General features: G+C 37.5%; 3 protein-coding genes across 4 annotated transcripts in view; all 3 read left to right on the top strand.

The window, feature by feature from the left end:
• LOC141595725 (uncharacterized) overlaps positions 1–11,483 on the top strand; it is a 43,175-nt gene extending 31,692 nt beyond the window's left edge. Inside the window, exon 8 of the mRNA XM_074415692.1 lies at positions 11,427–11,483. The gene's annotated coding sequence lies outside the window, so the exon portion shown is untranslated. The remainder of the gene's footprint in view (positions 1–11,426) is intronic.
• The window catches only part of LOC141595690 (cytochrome P450 81Q32-like), a 35,841-nt gene extending 22,788 nt beyond the window's left edge, over positions 1–13,053 (top strand). The window contains exons 1-2 of one of the 2 annotated variants that reach the window (XM_074415659.1): positions 9,878–11,477; positions 12,388–13,053. In XM_074415659.1, the coding sequence (XP_074271760.1) occupies positions 10,542–11,477; positions 12,388–13,008 (1,557 nt within the window). In that variant the 5' untranslated portion in view covers positions 9,878–10,541 and the 3' untranslated portion in view covers positions 13,009–13,053. Of the gene's footprint in view, positions 1–9,877; positions 11,478–12,387 lie in introns of those variants that run through there. The other variant, XM_074415661.1, reaches the window with a different exon arrangement.
• On the top strand, positions 104–6,891 carry LOC141595735 (zinc finger protein VAR3, chloroplastic-like). The gene is made up of 6 exons (XM_074415703.1): positions 104–445; positions 1,974–2,091; positions 5,632–5,769; positions 5,920–6,036; positions 6,541–6,639; positions 6,733–6,891. Exons 1-3 carry the CDS (start codon positions 135–137, stop codon positions 5,635–5,637), a joined length of 435 nt encoding a protein of 144 aa, XP_074271804.1. The 5' UTR covers positions 104–134; the 3' UTR covers positions 5,638–5,769; positions 5,920–6,036; positions 6,541–6,639; positions 6,733–6,891.
• Positions 13,054–14,889: the final 1,836 nt, after the last annotated feature.

The raw sequence follows: 14,889 nt of genomic DNA, 5'->3' as shown, positions 1-14,889 counted from the left end.
CACGAAAATAACGCAAAGTCAAAATGGCTCAACCCGTTCTAAATTCTTTCAAACCCAAACAACCGAAATATAATTGATCCTGGTCCAAAGTCAACCTGATTAATCAGTTCATTCGAACCCAAATTTGTATAACAATGTTTCTCCGAACCAGAACAACAGACACACTCTTCCATTTCACCCTCAAACCCTCAATCCCTAAAACCTTAATTTTCTCCCGCACTTGCACCGCTACCGCCACCGTATCGCCGCAGGTTCCGTCGTCGTCGCAGCATCCATGGCCGGAATGGGTATCATTCGTCGACCGATTGAAATCTCACGGTTACTTCCCCAATTCTTCTCCCGGTGATGACGGTGGCAATGGCGATAGCGAATTGGTTTACCATGATCTCAAGCTCTTGAAAAATCCTTGCATCAGCTTTGCTCGTGACCATTTCGACATTTTCAAGTTTGTTCCTTATCTAATACTCTCATCTTTTGATTTTGTGTGTTTGTTTCGATTATTTGTTGTTTTGTGTGGATTGATTTTAGTTGTTTTCCGACCCGTTGTTTTGGAGGTGAACTTTTTGAACTGAACTGAGGTGAGGGTAAAATTGAGCTGGAGTGAACTGAGCTAAGTCCAAAAGAACATAGCTGAATCGTCACCAATCTTGGGGGTATGGTGTATGGATGTATGAAAAGCAAAAATTGGGGGTAGGACATTAATTGGCGGTGGTTAAGTTTGGAATGTAGACATGGTAATAACATTGAAGGTGATAATGGACATGTTGCTTGTTTGTAATGGTGATTTAATACTAACGGTTAGGAGGGTGAGAAATGGCGTAATGAAGTGACTGTGAGGGGCTGGGGAGATGCCCAAATTAAGTTTCGGGGTGACTAAGATTCGAGATTGAGATGGGTGTACTTAGTATAAGGGAGGGAAGTGATGTTGCCAGGTTGGTTTGATGGTTTTTTTTTTGGTCTAATGGTTTGGTGGTTTATGGGAATGAAGGAGGCTGGTTATTGACGGGCCAAATTAGGATGGTGCTTGTAGTTGGTGGTGTCAATGGTGTGGGTGGTCAGAGGACAGAGGAGAGAGAACCGGAAGAATAAAAATGTTAAAAGAGGGCGTGGATGTGATAGGCTGTATGCTTGATTATGGCTTATGGTTTGTGAATTAATGAGATCTTATTGTATGAGAAAGTTATGCTCTAGATGATGTTTAATCTAATTCATATCTGGGATCCATTTGATTACCCTTGATGATGCTACTCGTAATCTTGTTTTTGAAGTGGCCAGGGTTGTTTTAATTCCCAACATCGTTTTTCTAGATGTATATTGGTTAAATGTTCATGATCTAGGACACTGGGCTAAGAGCGTTTTCTTTTTAATCTCTAGAAAAAAAGTTTCTTGGTGCATCCAAACTATTTGTAGAGAACGAGTCCACTTCGGTTTAGCCAGCTTATTTGTTGCAAAGCTGGTATCGACATTGCCTCGAAGAATGAGAAAAGTGATGTTTTCCTTGAGGGGATAAAATCGTTTTCCCAAGCAATGGTTTTGTGTTTGTCCTTTATAGTCTATACCATAAAACACCAATTCAGTGGTTTGCTCTGCGTAAAGGTGTCAATGGGAGTATTATTTATTCTGGTACAACTAGTTTTTAGGGTAATAAAAATGTTAAAAATGTATGCCATTTGTTAGGGTAGATCAAGAGAGTGCAACAACAATACATCTGAGTGGTGAGGTTTTATTTTATTGTGTGTTTTTCTTTCCCCCTCTTTTCCCTTTTCCCGTTTCGCTTTTATTCTTTAGTCATTCCTTGTTTATTCTCGGTTGGTCTCATCTATTTGTTTCCCCATATTACTTTTGTTACACCCTCATGTTTGCCACCCCCCAATTATTTGTAGAGCTAAGGCATTGTGATTATTATTGTTGTGCCCGGCCTACTATTTTGTCTGTTTTATAGGCTCACTTTTCCTTGTGCTTCTTCTTTGTAGGTCATTGTCGAAAGATGATATTGAAAACGTCGTGGAGATTGGATGTCCTAAACTTGATCGGAGAGTTTGTAACTCAGCAAAACGACTTAGAGAGTATGTAGGTTTGGTGGAAAAAAAGGTAAGTCCCTTAATAAGAAATATCTTACTCCGTATCTGTTATGATATCGAGTTTTTTGTCTCCTAAATTTATTTCTAAATATATCATAAATATTCCACTTAGTGTCTTCTATGATTTCTGTTGTGATCCAAGCTTTATCCGTTAAGTAGCAGAGGCTCCCGATCGATTTGAATTTAAACTACCTAGTACCATAATTGCAAAATCAGCAAAAAGGCCGACTACTAAGACTAGTGTGTTAGCGAAGGTGTTTTGCAACTTGTCTATTAGTTCGAGTGACAGACGTGGTCTTTGTACAACTATACCCGTATACAAGACGTCTTGTTGCCGATTGCGCTTAGCAAATATGATCTAGCATACTTATAATTGTCTTTAGCGTTGAGTGATTTTTCGCATTAATATGTTATTTGGGCACGTGTCCGACGCGTGTCCATGGTATTTTGAGCCGTGTCCATGATATTAGACACACCTTCAAACGGAAAGTTGAATTTAAGGTAAATGGCGTGAATTGTTATATGGTTGAATTTGGTGGGCAAATGATGTTCTTTAGACAAGTAATAAGATGTCGAAATAGATTGATTATAAGTTGGTTTTGGTTTTAGAAATGAGAATAAGTTATATTTAACGTCAAATTTTACCTTCATTTATTTAAATTTAATATCAAATACTTATTCTGGAAAATGACCTCTTTGTGTTGCTAATACAAGGGTAAGGTGCGTACATCCGACCCCCTTACCCCCCGCACTGATTTGCGGGAGCCATTGAGGCACTTGGGTAATGTTGTTGTTGTTGTATCAAATATTTTTTCAAAAATAAAATCACACATATATAACTACAAAATATATACTTTATTAAATTTAGATAACGTGTCCCGTGTCCGAAATTTCATGGGATGCCGTGTCACGTGTCCGTGTCGTGTCCTTGTCCGTTTTGGTGCTACCTAGGTTGCCGTTCTTTGTTTTATCTTTTATCCAATCTTGAGAATCTTGATTTGTCTTGATCCTAATGAAATTCTTGATTTGTGATATGTTGGGTAAATGTCGATAACCCGTATTAGATTTACATAACATTTTTATGTCAAAGAGCTTTGGGGCATCTCCCATTAAACTCTTATTCATGATTTTTAAGTTCTTCGGTATTTGGTTTCGAAGGTGTGAACTAAACAAATACTTCGTACTTGGTAAATTAGACTTTTTTGCAATGCTTCAACTGCTTATTGTTGGGGACCAATTTACGAGTGAGCGAGTTTATGCCGCCTTGTATAGTTGTATGTGTTGAATAAGATGTCAAAAAAATAAATTTGACGTGTTAATGACTTTATGATATTTACATAAAATAACCTTAACAATTTTAATCACAGAGGGGGTAAGTGGGTATCGAGTTCTGTCCTCAAATCTATTTTGTAGAGCCGTAGTTGTAGCGTCTTGTGAATCATGTAATACGGAGTATTATACTCCCTCTCTCGTCCCACCTTTGAATTCGTAGTTGTAGCGTGCTATGGGCCAAGCGACAAATGGATTAGCTTTGTGAATGAAGGTAGATAACAAATTTCTTTGTTAGTGAAAAAGTTGCACTTGAATATACCGACCTCGAGTAGCTATAATAGTGACTGTACCTTTTAAAGCTCTAGAATAGCTAAGCCCTAACACTCACGTAACATGATTACCCTAGTGCCTTAAGGGCTCCCCAAACTCTGGAAGAGAGAAATCCTATCACTCACATGACAGAGATAATTATGAGTGTGACCAAACTGAGCTTATTAACATTATGGGCCATGTATTTGGAGCCTAATGCTTAAGTAGAAACTTGTCTCTTCTTATTTTTGTAGATAAGCTGATAAGATAACCTATGTTAACTTGAGAGCATAACTATTCATCTCTCATTTTGTTTATGAGCGTCACATTTAGAGTGTTTTTTTTTTTTTTTTTGTTTAGGGGCGTCACTTTTAGGGTATCTTTTTGTATATGAGTGTCACTTACATGGTGGTCTTTTTATGATGGGCGTCACGCCGTCACCTCTATGATAAGGGCTATGGAGTGAACCACCCACTTGGTGTTCCTTAATTAATACTATATCTTGTCAAAGAAGACATAAAGTCCTTTTGAACGTTCGATCGTTCACCCTTGTCTCCAAAGGACCAATAAAATCAATATTTCCATTCCGAATCCGAGAGGATATCCGCCGCAAGGTGCTTCATGCTTTCACCGGAGCCCCTAACGGCCTAAAGTTCCAATTTCGATACTTCGAGAAGGTGAAGGAGGAGATTGTTAATCCATATGTCCGGTGCATGGTCCTTTATTGGCTTGATATAGCCGACCCTTGAGCATATCTAATCTAATCTATTCTCAATCGGGGTTCCAGAACATTTCTTTTGTTGCTTTCTTCTTAGCAACCTGAGCAAATTCGGCATTCTCAAGCACTATCTCAAGGATCAGGCCCTCCTCATGGATAAACCCTCTGTCGTAGGAGTCAAGAGCATTCCCAGATACAATGTTATCGATACATCCGTAGGGTATGCCCGCCCACCGAACGAGTTGTTCACTTCACTTTTATGTTATTCATTTTTTTACTATGGCTTAGTAGCAAAGATGCTTGGGTATCAATGGTTCATAAAAAATTGGCTACTGATGGTTGATGTACTTTTGTTCACTCGGCAATTTAATATCTTTGTGATCATAGGCGGTGGAGTTGTTTTATTTTTGGGAATGTGTAGCCTACGAATCGTTAGTCTTTCACATATTTCCTTAGATTTATATGCATGCTTTTAGGAGGTGCATGTAGTACATGTGAATAACTTGGAGAGAATAATGTTGATCTAATCTTTTCCTCCGATAATAACACTTTGTTCTACTTTTTTTCGAAAGGACTTTGGTTTTAGTTATAACGTGATGTCGAATTTTGTGTACTCTTCTGTAGATGAATTATTTGAAGGAAAAACATATCAATACTTTTGTGTACCTAAATTTTGACACCAAAAGCAGCGATATGCTTTTCTCTTCAAGGCTATGCCAAATAAAAGATTACCTTATGGCCAGTTTGGGGTATTTAATATGTGTGCACTTTTGGATTTTAATAGAATATTCATTGAATGTTGTAAATATTGTTCTTCAAGTTATTTTTTTGGTACTTAATATTGCTCTTCAAGTGAGTTTTGAGAATTTATGGTGCGGGTAGCATCTGTGAAAGGGATGGAGTTAGATGCATAAATGTTTGTCTTGTAGGTGGCCAAAGCCGCCAAACTGATTTGAGTTGACAACAATATAGTCACGGGGAGCTTTATTGTTTCTTTTCTTTTACCTCCTTTTGCGCATTAGAAATGAATGTCGGTCGCGCGGTAGATATATATGATTGATCATTGACTTGGTATTCATTCGCCTGACAAATGTTTTATGATTCTATTTTCAAGTTAAAATGATTTTTAGAATTAGTTAAATCTTTCTAAATTTTTAATTGTGATTAGTTGAACATCCGGTCCATCTCGTATTTCCATTTGCCCTTGAATAGTTGTACGATTTAATGTTTATTCCTTGTATTCCATTGCAGGTGTAATTATGTAAACTTTGGCCGAAATATCAACTGTGTAAAATGCAATGAGGATGCTCCTAGGCGACATGTTGAACTAAGGATTGGTGATGCTCCTTGGCGACATGTTGAACCCAAGTCCGGTGAGCGGCATTCTTTGTACGTGAGTTTTTCTATCCTTGAATAGGCTAGAGGCTGCCCTTCTGCTAGATCTTGCTTTTTTTTTTAAAAAAAAAAAATAGTTCTAATTTGGACTTTGTTAATTCTCCTGTTTGATTCAAATTGATAATCCTTTTGCTTGGCTTGCAGATGTCAATACTTAAATTATGCCAGAAATACCCAATGCCGAAATTGTATGGAGGATGATCCTAAGAAGAAAAAAAGAGTCCACACTGAACTCCAAAAAGGCGACTGGAATTGCCCTCAGTGAGTTTCTCTAATCTTGAATAGGCGAGAGAAAGTTATTTCACCTGGTCTCCCATTCCGTGGATAATTTTGCCTTTCCGTTTTAAAATTATTCAAGGATTCTAGCTGTCAGATGATAATATCTAGTGGGTTTCTAGCTCAAATATTCGTTGAAATCTAATGGCAAATTTAAGCATACTCTAAAAGGCATATATGTTTTAAGTTGAAGGGCTTGCCACCTACCTCATGGAATTTGATGTAACCAATTTGATGTAACCAAACGGTCTTTGGGCCGGGCTATGTGTCGTGGTGTCTTCCGAGCCACTCCAAAATGGCACGGTCCGGCGGCTGAGGTAGGTATGTTGTGGCAGTGCCCTGCCTTCGGAGGAATTTTTCAAAAAGGTTGCTCAAATATTCGTTGAAATCTGTGGTTGCTTGGAGGCAGGTATCTAGAGGGTTTCTAGCTTAAATATTCGTTGAAATCTGTGGTTGCTCCCTCCCTCACTAAATGTAATTTTGTTATAGGTGTGGAAGTTCAAATTTTTCAAGAAAAACAATATGTTTCCAGTGCTCAGCTACCAGGCCACCAGAGTCTCTAGATTCTGGGGATTGGGTTTGCTCCATGTAACTTTCCTTTTCTCTCCTATTGTCTCTCTCTCTCTCGAAAAGGTTTGTCGTTTTTACTATGAGCTACGCTGAAGCATTTTCCTCTGGCAGGTGTAATTTGCTCAACTTTAGAAAAAATGTTAAATGCCGCAAGTGTGAAAATGAACATGTCAAGCCGTGTCGGCAGAATTGCTGATGCCAAAAGCAATTGAAATTGGCAATGTTGCATACTTGCATCAACATATGACAGATGTTGCAGGATTTCACCTCCTTCGAGTCTTCGACAATTACATATTTATGGACTAGGGTCAAGAGTTAAGACCTGGCCGACTCATGACTGCCCTAACGAGGTAAGTTCATTGAAATTTTAAATTTAAAACAAATAAATCTATTATAAAGATGCTAAAACTAAATATAAAATTTTAAGTTTGAATAAAAGTATGCATAAATCTATTATAAAGATGCTAAAACTAAATATAATAACATGAATTATTTTTTATCATAATCTCATGAAGAATAGAATTGCCAAATTATTCTCAACCTTCTTAAGGCCCTATTCTTTTCGGTTGAAAAGAGTTTATCTAAAAAGAGCTAAACTTGATGAAGCTGAGCTAAGTGCACCAAATGGAGCTGAACTGAACTGAAATATAGCAAACTGAAATAAGGGTTTAATTTGTGAATAGATGAGTTCCACTTAGCTCTGCTGGACTGAACTAAGCCGAGTTGAACTGAGAGTTAATTAGTGAAGAGATTAGATGAAGTGAACTGAATGGAGTTGAACTGAACTGAATAGAGCTGAAATTAATTTGTGAAAAAAATGTGTTAAACTGAAATGAGCTGAAATTATGTCCAAAACGAACAGAGACCTAAAGTCGGAATCTCATGTCTGATTATCGTGGGCCAAATGACAAATTAAGTGTAGGCCGCCCATGAGTGGATCATAGACAAGACAATATATATAATGGGTGAATGAGTGGATTATAGGCCCGTGAGTGAATTGTGGTAATCGTCTTGTTTCGAATTACGCACGTTCAGCCCAAATTTTTTAATTTTTTTTACCAACGAATCGTGTAATTAGTCGCATTACACTTGAGGGGAGGTCGGGAGAGGGAATTCAAACCTAAGACCAAATGTCCACAATACCTCCGTGTTAATCATTAGACTAAAATATTTTTGGTATTCGGCATTATTTCGGCCTATTATTTTTGAACACAAGTCAGTAGAAAAGGGAAGATCTTGCAATCCTCAAAATTGATGTAGCATGGGCCCTGACTCTGAATTTCACACGCAAATCATGGAATGACAATTATTAACAATAATGGTGTTGACTGTTGACTGTTGACTGTTTTTTTTTTGGTGCAAATGAGGGGCAAGCCCCGAGAAAACATAAATAACTAATTAGCTATTACACGGGGGGTAGCCACCCCAAGAATGTCTTCACGCAGAATCTGGCGAAGAGTCGACGGTGGAGCATTAATAAAAGTTTTAGTACTACTTGACCCTACTCCTTGATTAGCTAGCCAGTCGGCCGCCCTATTAGCTTCCCTGAAATTATGTTGCAGCTCCACTTTCCATCCATTATCAAACACAAGATCCTTACATCTTTTGACCAACGATCGTAAGTTATTGCGAACCAGCTGCTCCTCTTTTATGAGTTTGATACAAGGACTATTATCCATCTGAACAAGAACCTTTTCGAGATGCAATGCGCGAGCTCTTTCCAACCCTGCTTCCAAGGCTAGTAACTCGGCCTTCATCGAACTACAGTACCCGCCCGAGAAAAAATATGCATCGACAAAGTTTCCCGTTTCATCCCGAAGTATACCACCACAACCTGCCGGTCCCGGGTTACCTTTGGAAGCCCCATCAGTATTCAAAAGGAACCAGCCATGGGGTGGGGGGAGCCACCTAATAAAGACTTCTCTTCGCCCCTGACCAGGTATAGGAATGAATAACGAATATCGATCGAAAGCGTTTTTAGAGGACGCAAACTGCTGGAATAAAAAAGCTCTAGGGTCTATGGGATTATCCTCGTCATGGCCGAAAGCGACGTTATTACGCCATTTCCAAATCCACCAGCAAGTAATAGCAAATTGCATCGACCAATCTTCCGATGAGTTAGGAATGCTATTACTCGCATTGTAAGTCAGCCAATCAGAGTAGGAAGAGTTATAAAAGTAGTTGTGGGAAACCAAGTCACTTACTTGGCTCCAAATGTTGCGCGAGACAGGGCACGAGCGGAGGAGATGATCGGAGCTTTCCTCTTCACTGTGACACCTAGGGCAGATTGAATCATCTCCCATTCCGCGACGAACGCGATTCACGTTATGCATCAGTCTGCCATGAAAAGCGAGCCATAAAAACATCCGAATCCTTTGTTGGACTGGTAGGTGCCATATGACCTTCCACATTGGAGAGTCGGGTTCTATTCCACTTGCCCGGGATTTGATGATAGATAAAGCGGTTTTTAAAGAGAAACGTCCTGATGTCGTACCTTTCCAGAAGACCGAATCTTCAAGACCAATGTTGGGTCGTAAAGAGAAGGCAGCTATCTTCTGTAATTCAATTTGAGGAAGGTAATTAGCAAATACATCCCATTTCCATCCCGCATCTTCGTCCCACATCTCACTGACTGTTGCACCAAGAATATCAATGGGAATAGGCGTGGTGGCTCTGTCGGATAGACACTCATCAGCTGCCCAACAATGATCCCAAAACAGAGTATGGCGCCCGTCTCCAATTGCCATGGCCGAACCCTTTGAAATTGTTTGAGCTTGAGCCGTGATCCCAGCCCAAACATGAGACATATTGTTCTTTGGCTTGAACATGTCTATATCGCACCTGCCATTACAATATTTGAACCGTAAAACTCTAGACCACAGGCGAGTATGTTCTGTTAGCATTCGGTGACCTAGCTTCGTTAAAAACGCAGCATTTGCCTGCCTAGCCGAAGTAATTCCAAGACCACCAGCCGATTTTGGTCGTTGGATTGTTTCCCAAGAAATTAAATGCACTGGCTTTTTATCATCATCGCCTCCCCATAAGAAGCGCCTCGACTTTCTGTCAATCGAATCGCATACCGTCCGAGGAATTTTAGCAGATTGCATAGAGTAACTGGCAATAGTTGAAAGAGTAGACTTGAGCAAGGTAGCCCGGCCAGCAAGAGAAAGGCGCTTTGTGGCCCTTTGACTGTTGACTGTTGACAAACGTATAAAATAGGGTGGAAAATGGAGTGATGGACCATAGTTCCTGTTAAGCATTTTTTTCATTTTTGTTGACAATTATTAACAACAATCATTTTCTCACACTTTTGGTCTTATTATTATTTGTCCATACATGGCTTTAATTGAGCTGCAGATTCTCTTCCAAAACAACACAAATTCTCATTTAATTGAATATTATTGATTTTAAATTTAAGACGGGTTTAATAATTTTTACTTTCATAAATAAGACACCTAGATGCAAAGGCGTTTTTAGTGGAAGTTCGTGGGTTCTATTAAACCTCCACTGGTTCCTAAAAAACTACTCCGTATTATATACAACTAAAAATACTAAAGAATTAGTTAGATTTAGTTAGATATTGTTGGCATAATGGTTTGTATGTGACTTTTTATCTTTTTATTGAAGGTATTGGGGTTCAATTCCCATATATTTAGTGTGTAAATGCGAACCCCATTACAAGCATCCTAGAAACGCCACTGCCTAGATGTTAACAAAAGACTTGTTTTTAGCTATACTAGTTATATTTTGACCCATTTTAAATTTAAAACGAATAATATCTATCTTAAATGAGAATAATTAGTCTTACTTATAACCGTTGTAAAATATAACGGAGGGTGTATTACCCTATCACTCCAAAAAAGGGTGTTGGTTAAGATTGGCTTTTTATATTATTTATAGATAGATAGACTTGCCCATAAATGCATAGCAAATTAACAAAAATGGAACAAACATGGTTCTATGCTATAGTACTAACATTCTTAGGTCTCATATGGTTCTTCATCTTATCCAAACCAAGCCACAAACACCAACCACCATCACCACCGTCGCTTCCGATAATCGGTCACCTCCATCTACTCAACACTAACCAACCTTTTCATCGTTCACTTCATGAATTATCCTCTAAATATGGTCCAATCTATTCCTTAAAACTCGGCCACGTCCGGGCAGTTGTTATATCTTCTTCGTCTCTAGTCGAAGAATGCTTCACTAAAAACGACGTCGTTTTAGCCAATAGGCCCAACAACCGTTCTTCAATACACTTCCACTATAACCAAACTACCGTTGGTTCTGCACCTTACGGGTCCCATTGGCGTAACCTTAGGAGAATAACGGCTTCGGAGTTTTTCTCAACCACGCGCCTTAACCTCCTCACTCACATAAGGGAGGAGGAGATAACGTCGCTTATCAAAGGTTTATTAATATCGAACAACAACGCAAATATCCATGACTATCTTTTTACTCCGGTCCAAATAAGACCTAAATTGTTCCAATGTTTTTTCAACATTATTATGAGGATGTTAACCGGAAAACGATATGATTTTGTGGAGGGAATCGATAAAGGTTTATATGAGGTTGTAAACGAGCTTCTCGAGTTGGGTGGAGCCTCAAATCCAATTGATTTTTTCCCGTTTTTAAGATGGTTTAATTATGGAAATATAGAAGGGAGAATGAAAAATGTGATGACAAAAATGGAGGAATTTTTTGATGGTGTATTAGAAGAATGCAACAAGTTTCGAAAGGACGAAAGCTTTTCTAAGTTTGGAGATAAAATGCCATTGATTTACAAGTTATTTGATTTGCAGGAAGAAAATCCAGAGCAGTACTCTGATCAGATTATCAAGGGCATTTTACTGGTACTGATACTTTTTTTTTTTTTTTTTTTTTCAAGTTCATATGATATTATTATAAGACAGTCGTATGGTACAATACATTATTGTTGGTCAAAGCTTGTATCGGGTTGATTCGTGTTACGAGTCATCTCGGGTCGGGTTTGGTTTCAGGACGGCCTTAATCGGGTTATAGGTTATCACCTGGTTGGGTCGGGCCTGTTTTGGTTTGCAAAATTTTCGGGCCGGGTCAGATCGGGTTAGACTTGCCAGCTCTAAACAACCGCTCCGGCTAACCTAATTTAACTTAGTTCGCTACTGTAATGTTATTTGTCACGTAAAAATGCTCGAATGGGATTTTTCGGGTTTTAACTCTTTTTATGGAAATACCCCTTATATACTAAAGAATAAGAAATTTCCAAATTTTTCCGCCTAAATGAATTTGCTATAATTGGATTTTCTTTATATCATAAAGTATCTTTAACTGGGCTTTTATTATATCATATCTATAATTAGGCTTTGATTATACTGAACTTTCATTTTCCACCAATTAATACAAAACATTAATAATAATAAGTTCTACAATTAAATATCAAATTGAGTTAAATATGAGGTTTTATAATTGTTATTTTGTACCAAAGTTGTTGGTGTGAGTGGTAAGGTTCTCATCTCTTAAACAAGTGGTCATGGGTTTGATTCTGGACTCTTGCGAATGAAAAAACCAAACTTGGGAGGGGTCAACCCATTAAATTGCCTTCAGTACCCCCGAAGGAGATTGCCCCAGCTGTCGTTAGGGGATACTCCTGGTCAACACCAAAAAAAAAAAAAAATTGTTATTTCGTATTTTCTTTAATATTCCTATCTAAAAAATCACGCATTCGTACGGGATCTATAATAGCTATTACTAACATAATAACATATGTTATGTTGAATGTAGATAATGTTGATGGGAGGAATTGACACTGCAGTTGTTACAATAGAGTGGGCACTCGCATCGTTGCTCAACAATCAAAATATACTTAACGAGGCACAATTGGAAATCGACAGTCGCATAGGAAGAGATCGATTAGTGGATGAATCCGATCTTGAGAAGCTCGCCTTTATTCAAAACATCATTAACGAGACATTGCGACTCTTCCCTGCTGGTCCGCTTCTAGTCCCACACGCGTCATCAGAAGATTGCACCATAGCAGGGTATCAAGTGCCAAAGGGTACAATGGTTTTGATCAACGCATGGACAATTCATAGGGATCCGAATTTATGGGACGACCCATTAGACTTTAATCCTAAGAGATTCGAAGGTGGCAAGGTTAATGAGTATCGAACATGTTTTATACCGTTTGGGGTTGGAAGAAGATCATGCCCCGGATCTTCGCTTGCAAACAGAGCCATGACAATAATTTTGGCTTCATTACTCCAATGTTTTGATTGGGAAACTAATGGTGGAGTGAATGTGGAATTGATTGAAGGTTTTGGGTTAGCCATGCCTATGGCTACACCTCTTGTTGCAATGTGCAAGCCACGACAAGATATTGTCAATGTTGTCTTGAATATCTAATTAAATGTATGAATTTGTTCTTAATATTCCCAGCGTTTTGTTTTATATATGTCGTTTTGGAAAATAATTTTTTTTTTTTACAGTTTGAATGATCTTCGGTGACAAATTGCACCAGAAAATGTCACTGACTAATAATTGAATGAATATTTTGATATTTGGAAAAAAAAAGAAAAAAAAAACTAGGATAACAATAGGACGTAACTTCCAAGTATTAACAAACTCAAAATGACGATGAAAGAATCGTTAGATAAGGACTAGGTCGGTCATGATGCACGATTATATGCGCATGTTAATTAGAGGGTGAAATGAAAGTCAATACCATACTCACGTTGACACCAGATGAAATTCCAAATTAAAATTAGAATTTATTGTTACATACTTACTCCATTATCCTCATCATTTGTTTAGTTTGATTAAAATACCCTTACAAAGAATAGAAAAGATACTCTAGATTAATTTGGATGGTTCATTATATAGATGTAGTGTGTATAGAGTTGAGGTTTAATTTGGATTTTCTTCGTATTCCCGACCTGAACGACATCCAAATTGAGGACCTGAATCTAACCTGATACACGAATTACCCGATCATATTATATCCGACCCGAATGTTTATTATCGCTGTCCGTTATCCCCAATTAACTTGATAACAACTCACACGAAAATAATGCAAAGTCGAAATGACTCAGCCCGTTCTAAATTCTTTCAAACCCAAACAACCGAAACATAACTGATCCCGACCCAAACTCAGCCTAGTTAATACGTTTATTAGGCCGCGTAAATCCCTATCTACTAAAAGAATAGGTGAACTTACAAATTTTTCCTCCAAAAAGTATCTTTTTAGATAAGGAAGTTATTGCTAAGTTAGTTGTAATCACTAAATAAAAAAAATTAATAAATATTTTGTATTTTATTATATAATTCTATTTATTAAAATTAATTTTTTCATTAAATTATATAATTTTCACTAAATACTAAATTATACTGCCTCCAATTCGCTATAATGTTCTCTCTTTCCCGAAACGGATTATTCAAGTAATGTTTCCCTTTCCTTTTTTGGTAACTTTTACTCTTATTTTATTCATCCCTCTCTCCTATTATCAAACCCCACACAACTCTTTTACTCTTATTTTATTACTTTCCTTAATGTTTTGGCCCCACAACTCCTTATTTAACTCCTAATAATTCATCCTTCTCTCCTATCAACAAATCCCACATTTGTCCTTTATTCATTTTTCTTAAGTATTATGCCCATCTCAAAGGAGATCATTATGATGAATTGGAGGGAGTAATATTTTAACTAAATTAAAATATAAATAATTTAGGGTGCTGATTTTCGCAGTACATATTTTACTCATCGCAGTACAAGGTTGACAATTATACCCTTTTTATTTTCCCTTTCATTTTCTCTATCTAATATCTCTCTCTAATGTATTCTCTCTAATTAAACATACTTAATCTTCGTTGATAAATTATGTACTGCATTAATAAGTATGTAATTCATTAAAAACTATTTTTATAAACATTTTAATGTATTGATAAATTATTTGTACGCACACATTTCCTGCATTTGTAATACTATTATGTACTGCCTTGAAAAAAAAATCAAACCCATTACTACATAATTTATGAAAGAAAAGCAGAAAAAATCTAATTATACTACGATCTTCTTCCTGCAAGTGCCAAACTGGAATTGGTTTGAGGGGAAGTGATACTTTGAGTTCCAATTTCTAAATTGAGATTGATTGTTACGCCCGTTTTCAAGCAAATGAAACTGTAATATCTTGCAAAGTAACTAGGAACGATAATTCCCCAATTAATTTGAACGTAAACCCTAATTAAAAAAGACAAACTATAACAAATAGTCAATAGAATTATTAATAA

Source organism: Silene latifolia, chromosome 1 (assembly GCF_048544455.1).
Source record: "Silene latifolia isolate original U9 population chromosome 1, ASM4854445v1, whole genome shotgun sequence".
Taxonomy (NCBI): Eukaryota; Viridiplantae; Streptophyta; class Magnoliopsida; order Caryophyllales; family Caryophyllaceae; genus Silene; species Silene latifolia.
The sequence above is the reverse complement of the archived record's forward strand: the minus strand, read 5'-3'. Positions and strand labels throughout refer to the sequence as shown.